Source organism: Lipotes vexillifer, unplaced genomic scaffold, assembly GCF_000442215.2.
Source record: "Lipotes vexillifer unplaced genomic scaffold, Lipotes_vexillifer_v1.1 scaffold584, whole genome shotgun sequence".
Classification (NCBI taxonomy): domain Eukaryota; kingdom Metazoa; phylum Chordata; class Mammalia; order Artiodactyla; family Lipotidae; genus Lipotes; species Lipotes vexillifer.
Window position 1 is genome coordinate 4,193,485 of NW_006783036.1, and position 7,540 is coordinate 4,201,024.

Here is a 7,540-nt window from a genome sequence, read left to right on the forward strand (position 1 = left end):
TGCGGGGGCGGGGTGGGGGGGTTGTGCAGGAGGTGGGTAAGTGACCAGACCACAAACCAGGCCCCGTGGAGCAGAGCAGGAGACACCTAAAAGCAGCTGAGCTTCCTGGGGGAAGTGACGTCTGGGATTAGTGATGCCTGGAGTTAGCCAGGCAGAGAGGAGGGAAGGGCGTCCCTGGCAGAGAGCACAGGGTGTAAGCAAATGCTTGGGTCCGTACGACAGGAGAGGCCGGAGGGGAGGGTCCACCCGCGTGTCCTGGGAACAGGAAAGAGTTTTGTTCAGCCAGAACACTGGAGGTGGACCAGTGAACACTGGACTTCAGTCCAAAGTCACGGTCAAGGCTAGTGTCTGAGTGGGCGTCGAGGCAGGTGCTGTCTGGCTTTACCAGAGGGCTGCTGTGGTGGGCACCCAGAAGGTTCGTGTTGGACCGTCACTGGAAGCCACGTGATGCCAGAGAGAGGGCTGGGGCCTCAGAAGTGCAGGTGTGAGACCCCCCTTCTCCCTGCTGGGTGGCCTTGGGTAGGCCAGTCCTTTCTGAGCCATTGTGATAACCTGTGTATGGACCCAGCGGTGTTGAGGACACACGGAGCCTCCCTCCTCCAGGCCCCACGGAAAGGCAGCTTACATCCTGGTGTCTGGAACTGGCTGGAGATCAGTTTCACAATGAAAGGGGGTGGGTTTGGGATGGGGGTGGTGAGGAGAGCCTGCATCATGCTGAACGCTGGACGGCCCCCTGGGGCAGGTTCAGCGCACAGGCGTGGCCCCCGGCCCCAAAGGCCGAGGGAGCGGGGCCAGCCGGAGAGCTGGCGGGGCCTCAGCGTGCCGTCAGTGCAGTCGGAGCCCTGGTCACACAGGTTTGGAGGGCTTGGCCTCTGAGGATAAGCTGGAGATGGGGGGAGGGCTTGGCCTCTGAGGATAAGCTGGAGATGGGGGGAGGGCTTGGCCTCTGAGGATAAGCTGGAGATGGGGGGAGGGCTTGGCCTCTGAGGATAAGCTGGAGATGGGGGGAGGGCTTGGCCTGTGAGGACAAGCTGGAGATGGGGACCCAGTCACCAGCCCCATAGACCACGGAGCAACACCACCGAACTGCCCGAGAAACGTTTTATTGGCAACAGCTCGCCGCTGAGCCTCGGGTCCGCAGGCGGAGCGAGGCGGGTGACCGGGCTCGGGCGACACCTCCCTGAGCATCCTGGTGTGGGGACCAAGCGCGCCGGGTGCCAGGCGCCAGGCGGCAGCACCCGGGTTCCGGCTGGTGGGGAGACCAGTTGGCTGCATCTGAGGACCAGGAGTGAAGAGCACGCTGCACAGCACGGAGAGCCCAGCGGGGAGAGAAGGATGGGGAGCCGAGGGGGGCGGCAGGACGAGGTGGGAGGGGAGCCGGGACGAGCCACTGACCACACGCAAAGACGGCTCCGGGCGGCCGCATCCTCATCCCAGAGGCCCGCTTCTCCCTGGCTCCTGTGACCCTCAGGCCAGCCCTGGGCCCCTTGACCTCCTCGTGGTCAGTCGGGGGGATGGCCCCCTGGGGCCCAGACCCCAACACTCCCCTCCACCCCCTCCAGCCCCTGCGGCCTCTGGAAGCTGCTGGCGGGTTGGCCCCAGGAGATGGGCGCCAGCTACGAGAGCAGGCCCTGCATGAGTCTCAGCACGGCCTCGTAGGTGACAAAGACCACCATGTTGACGGGGAAGGCACGACAGCAGTTGAGCGACAGCCCCTTGAAGAGCACCCTCGGCCCCTCCTCCCGAACGCTGGTCACCACGCAGTGCAGGAGGCCCCGGTAGCGGCGCTGGCCCTGCCCATCCGCCTGCAGGCGCGACTTGATCACATCCATGGGGGTGGCCACGGCCCAGGCCAGCACCCCTGCACAGCCACCGGCCACCAGCACGCCCAAGATGTCTGCGGGGAGGGCCCCACGGGCACGTTGGTTGGAAGCCGCACTGGGGCCCCCGAGGAGAGCTAGTGGGCACCCAGGGCGGGGCCTGGCCGTGAGGGAGCCCTGTGCTCTCGCCACCGACATGACCTGTCCAGGGCCACCCAGAGCAGGCCTGTCCTGACTCTCATGTTGAGGGCAATGAGCTTCCCACCTGGGAGGCACTGGGTGCCAGTGTGACCTCAGCCCGTCTCCTCCCCCCACGTCAACTCCCGCCAGGCCGAGCCTCAGCACCAGCACCGCCCCAGGCCCCGGCCCCTGCTCACCTGGCCGGCTGCGGCCAGCGGGAGTCAGCTGCTCACAGAGGACGGCGTACGAGAGGAAGTAGGTGGCAAAGGAGTGACCGTCCCGGAAGAGCAGGGCCGAGCTGCCCTTGTAGAGGCCGCGCAGCCCCTCCTCCCGGGCCACCGAGACCAGGCAGTGCAGCGGCCCGCGGTACTTGGGCCCTGGCGCCCGACCCACAGCGGGTGCGGGGCACGTGGGGGGCGCAGCCGAGGTCCCAGAGGCCGAGGGGCGCCGCTGCTGCGTCTGCGTCTGCGTCTGCGTCTGCAGGCGGACCTTGGCCACCTCGGTGGGCGAGGTCAGGAACACCTGGAGCAGGGGTGGGGCCGACAGGGATGAGGATGCAGCACTGCCCGCTGCCCGCACTCCCTGCCCCTGGCCTCCCTCCGCCCCTGTGGCCCGTGGTGACCGCCAGGGAGCCTGGCCCCAGGGAGCTCCGGGCTGGCCCACGGGCCATGGTGGAGCGGGATTCAAAGCCGGCTGGCCCACCCAGCCGGAGCCAGTGAGTGCTGCCTTTAGGTACACACTTTCTGCTGGCAGAGCGGCCTGACACACAGTAGGTGTCGGGTAAATGTGACTCCAGTTCACGAAAGCGCTTAATCTCATCATTAATCTGTTAATGACATATTAATGTATTATTTAATTAATGTAAGTATTTAGTGTAAGAATAACGTAACACTTAATGTAAGCATTGATAAAGTTAATAGATAACATAGGATAATTTTACTAATAACATTGGCTGCATGTCGTGGTTGCTCATACCTGTCAGACCCCCTGCTGGGGGCTTCACATGCGTGACCTCACCACGCCTCTTACAGATGAAGAGACAGAAGCTCAGAGAGGCTCCCTAGCCTGCCCTCAGTTACCAAGTCAGCTGTGTCCTCAGCCACAGTCCCCCAGGCTCCATCCAGCCTCTCCCGACCCCTGCGGTCCCGGGACCCCGTCACCCCGCCCCACTCACGCGGACGAGGCCGGAGGCGAATCCGGAGAGCGTGATGTCCGTCTTGGCGGGCTTGGCGTCGGCACTGCCATACCGGAACCGGCAGACGTGTGCGAGGCAGTGGCGATAGGTGCCGAAAGACACGGACGAGACCAGGGACACGGTGCACACGGGCAGCGAGAGGCCTCTGTAGAAGCCCCACACCTGGCGGCAGGTGGAGGGGACCCGAGGGCTGGAGTCAGGCCAGAGGCCCAGCTGGGAGGAGTGGCTGCCCGAGGGGGTCCTGAGCCCCTGCCCCGTCCTCCCTCAGGCAAGTCACGCAGACTGCCTCAGGCCTCAGTTTCCTCGGCTGTAAAATGGGGGTTGTAACCCCCGACACGTGAGGTTGTGCTGAGGGATTGAAGGGCTGGGGGCCAGGCCTGACCTAGGGCAGCTGTTTGATGACGATGACGTTGAACTAGCAGCTTGGCCGTTGCTGTTTCTCTTTTGCTCACCCCTGGTCGGCACTGATTCGCAAGTTCACTTTGGTAAGTGTCCCTGAGACCCTCCTCTGGACGGGGCTCCAAGCTGGACCCTGGGACCCCTGATGACTCCACCCAGCATTCTTTCAAGGGGTGCCCAGGCTGGAGGGGACAGAAATGCAAACAGGTTCCTCCCCAGACCTTCCTAGTCCCCAGATGTCCCCTCTAGACCCTCTTCTGGAGGCAGGACCTCGTTCTGAGCACTCCTGTGTGCCAGACGCCCCGGCTCTTGTTCTCGGAGGAATCCAGGAGGTTGGTACACCTTTTCCCGTTTGGAAGGTGAGAGAACTGAGGCTCAGGGAGAAGCTCAGTATTGCCAGGCTGGTTGGTGAGTGGCAGCCCTGGCGTCCGAGGCCCCAGCCTCCCGCTGCCGTGACCCTCTCCCCAGGCCTACCCGCTCTCGGCGATACGTGTCCCGGATGCAGTGCCAGATGCCCGTGTACTTGGGATCTGTCTGGATCCTGACCTGTGGGAGAAGTGGGCTTCAGGAAGGGGTGGCTCCAGGCCAGGGGCAAGGTCGGCAGGCCCTGGGGGAGGGGAAGAGCCAACACCTGATTGTCGCAGCCTTGCTGACTGTGGGCAGAGCAAGGGACAGTGAGCCCCATTTAAGAGGAGAAATTTGAGGCACGGGGGGAGAAAGGGGCACTACAGCCCCGAGGAGCATGCGGCGACTGGCTCTGAATAGCAGGCTAGAAAGGTCTTCTGGCCATGAATGGGGGGCTTAAGCCCAGGCAGGGGCCTTGGGGTGGGTAGCAGGGGCCTGGTGATGACCGCACCTTCACCGTGTCCAGGGGGTAGCCCACAGCAACACCGCAGACGCCTGGAAGGAAACCAGAGGAACCGGTGAGAGAAGCGGGAGCCTGAGCCGTCCCAGGGAGAGGGGGCGGGTGAACCCTGACGGTGCTCCTGCTGAGAAAGGCCACACCTGGCTCTTCTCTTCCACACCGTGTCTCATCAGTGAGGGAGCGTGACCCCCATTTTACAGATGAGGAAACAGGCTCAGAGAGGTAAAGCGTTGTCTGCCAGGCTGCTAGTGTTTCCGCCTTCCCGAGTCTTGGCCCACTGGAGCCTCATTCTGAAAGCCAGGGACACTCCTTGGCCTCCCCTCTAGGGTCGTGTTTTGGGAGACTTGGTCCAAAATTTGCTGGGCCCTGTCTCCAAGCCAGGCCGAGCTCGCCCTCAAGCCTCAGTCTGTGAAGGGTTTGTCTGCAAGCCAGGAGGCAGCTGCACCTCACAGCTCTGGGGGTGATGGCGGGGGGACACAGCCCAAGCAGAGGCTGGGGGCTGGGAAAGCCCGGGTCACCCCAGGCCTCTGTGAGGGACTGCCTGGAAGCACAAGTTTGCATGGGACAGAGTAGGACTCAAGGCTTCCTGGACCAGGGCCCTCTGCCTCCTGCAAAGAGGGCCAGGTGCCACCCGCCTCTCTTTCTCCTGTCCTGACACCAGGGTCTCAACGTCCAAGCCCCCAGCACTGCCATGAGAAAGACAGAGAGCTAGTGGGCAGGTCCCTGGTATTTCATCCCTGGGGGGTGGGGGGTGGGGTGAGGACCATCTGAGGACAGTAAGGCATGTGGGGGCTGTGCCCTATTTACTGTGTATCCCAGGACTCGCTAAATATGCATGAATGAAAGAATAAAGTGAATGGGGACTTCCCTGGTGGCACAGTGGTTAAGAACCCACCTGCCAACGCAGGGGACACGGGTTCGAGCCCTGGTCCGGGAAGATCCCACATGCCGCGGAGCAACTAAGCCCGTGTGCCACAACTACTGAGACTGCGCTCTAGAGCCTGCAAGCCACAACTAATGAGGCCACGTGCCACAACTACTGAGCCTGTGCTCTAGAGCCTGCAAGCCACAACTACTGAGCCCACATGCCACAGCTACTGAAGCCCGTGGGCCTAGAGCACTTGCTCTGCAACAAGAGAAGCCACTGCAATGAGAAGCCCGCGCACCACAACGAAGAGCAGCCCCCGCTCGCCGCAACTAGAGAAAGCCCGTGTGTGGCAACAAAGACCCAAAGCAGCCAAAAATAAATAAAATAAATTTTAAAAATAAAATAAAGTGAATGAATGAATGAGTGAAGGAACAAAGAGAGTGAAGCAAAAGACTGACTGACTGACTTGGGTAGAATTACCCCTCCTTGACCCTTACATATACCTCACCAAACTCCTACTCATCCATCAAAGCCCTGCCATAGCATCACCTCCTCTCAGGAGCCTTCCCTGACCCCTATACTCTGGGCTGCCTCTGTGCCAGAAAACATGTTAGTCACAGCCCATGTCATATGGCTTTGCTGCTGTCCCACCACCTGCCATCTCTGACTCCAGAACTAGAGTTCCTCAAGGAAAAGGCCCAGGTCTGATCCCCATGACCCTGAGCCAGGCACAGAGCAGGAGCCCTTGCCACCTAGGCCTTCCCTGGGCTCTGGAGAAAAGATGCAGGACTCGGGAGCCCTTCCTGCCGTGTGATCTTGGGCAAGTCAAGCCCCTTCTCTGAGCCTCCTCCTTAGGGAGCTAATGTCCAGGCAAGCAGCTGGCCTCAGGCCCGGCCCACAGCGGGACCTCAGGAAACCCACTGATGAGGCCAGGGCCCTGGTCTTTCCTGGCTCGGCACCGCCCTCCCCTTCTGAAGAGAACACCCCACACCATTCCCAGAAGTATTGACGGGCAGCCGCTGCTGTTTCACAACAGGAGCAAGGCCAAGGGTGCCTCACCCAAAATAGCCTCTGTGTGTGTGATCGATGCTGGTAGGAGCCCGTTCCCCGTGGGTCGGCTATCTCTGGATCGGGCTTTCACAATAGCCCTTTCCCCAAAAGTGAAAACGGTCCGGGGGGTCAGCAAGGCCAGGATTGGCCCTGTGTGTGCACACAGCCAGCGGACGGGGGTGCCGGGCTCGGCTGGGACCCTCCCTTTCCACGCCCACCCTTGCAGTCAGTGTGGCAGGCCCCAGGCCCCGTCTGTCCTGACTGTCCACCCTCTCCTGGAGCCTCCCCTCCCCTCCCATGACTCTACCATCCCGCTCCATGCTTACAGCTCCCAGGCTCCCCCTGGCCACGCAGAGACCACCCTCTGCTCCCACCCAGCAGCCCCTCAGCCTCCCAGGCTGAGCCCCCCAGGCCAGTGCAGACTCCCCCCCGCCGGGCCCCCAAAAGCTCCTCCTGGGCCCTGTGTCACCTGCCCCGAGCCTCCGGGAAAACTGCTCCCTCCTCCCAGCACCTGTGGCCCACACCAGGTGCCGGCCACTTCCAGGGGGCTTCAAACCCCACTGCTGCCCGGACAGAGCACCCCCTCCAGCCCCTCCTGCTGGCCCCAAGAGCAGCGGTCCCCCCCTGAGACCCCTCTGTCCCCACTGTTACCTCCGATGGCTCCAGCAGCAAACTCCATGGACAGCGTGGCTGGTGGGGAAGGCCCTGTGGTCAGCGTGCCTGAGAGAGGTCCGGTGCCACCACCAGGGTGGCCTCAACAGCTCCCCGCTGGCTCCTCTCAGACCTTATACCTGCGGTGGGGGGCGGAGCCTGCTGACCAGTGGCCCCGAAGGCAGAGGCCGTGCTGGGCAGCAGGTGGGTCAGTGCCCACCTGGACTCCCTCCCCACTACCCCAAAGGACCCTTGTTCCAGTGTGCTGAGGACCCAGGTGTCGGGAAGTGTGTGAGAGACCACGGGAGGCGTAAGCTCAGGAAGCAGGATCACTGTCTGCACCGCCTGCAGGCCTGGCCCCAGGCCACGTCCAGACAGCTCCTGGGGAGGCTGTGATGCCCCCATCCCTCCCAGCCCAAGCTCAGACTTTATCCGTGTCCTGGGGCCTCCTCGACTCCCCTGGAATTGCTCCTGCCCAGGGAACCCTCAAAGCTCCCTTGCTGATTCATTCA

The 7,540-nt window shown here is 62.6% G+C and overlaps 1 protein-coding gene across 1 annotated transcript; it reads right to left on the reverse strand.

Moving 5' to 3' along the window:
• Window positions 1–1,585: 1,585 nt before the first annotated feature.
• On the reverse strand, window positions 1,586–7,056 carry SLC25A47 (solute carrier family 25 member 47). The gene is made up of 6 exons (XM_007455638.1): window positions 7,029–7,056; window positions 4,451–4,494; window positions 4,069–4,140; window positions 3,175–3,357; window positions 2,198–2,522; window positions 1,586–1,897 (listed from the first exon to the last, which is right to left on the reverse strand). Exons 1-6 carry the CDS (start codon window positions 7,054–7,056, stop codon window positions 1,617–1,619), a joined length of 933 nt encoding a protein of 310 aa, XP_007455700.1. The 3' UTR covers window positions 1,586–1,616.
• Window positions 7,057–7,540: the final 484 nt, after the last annotated feature.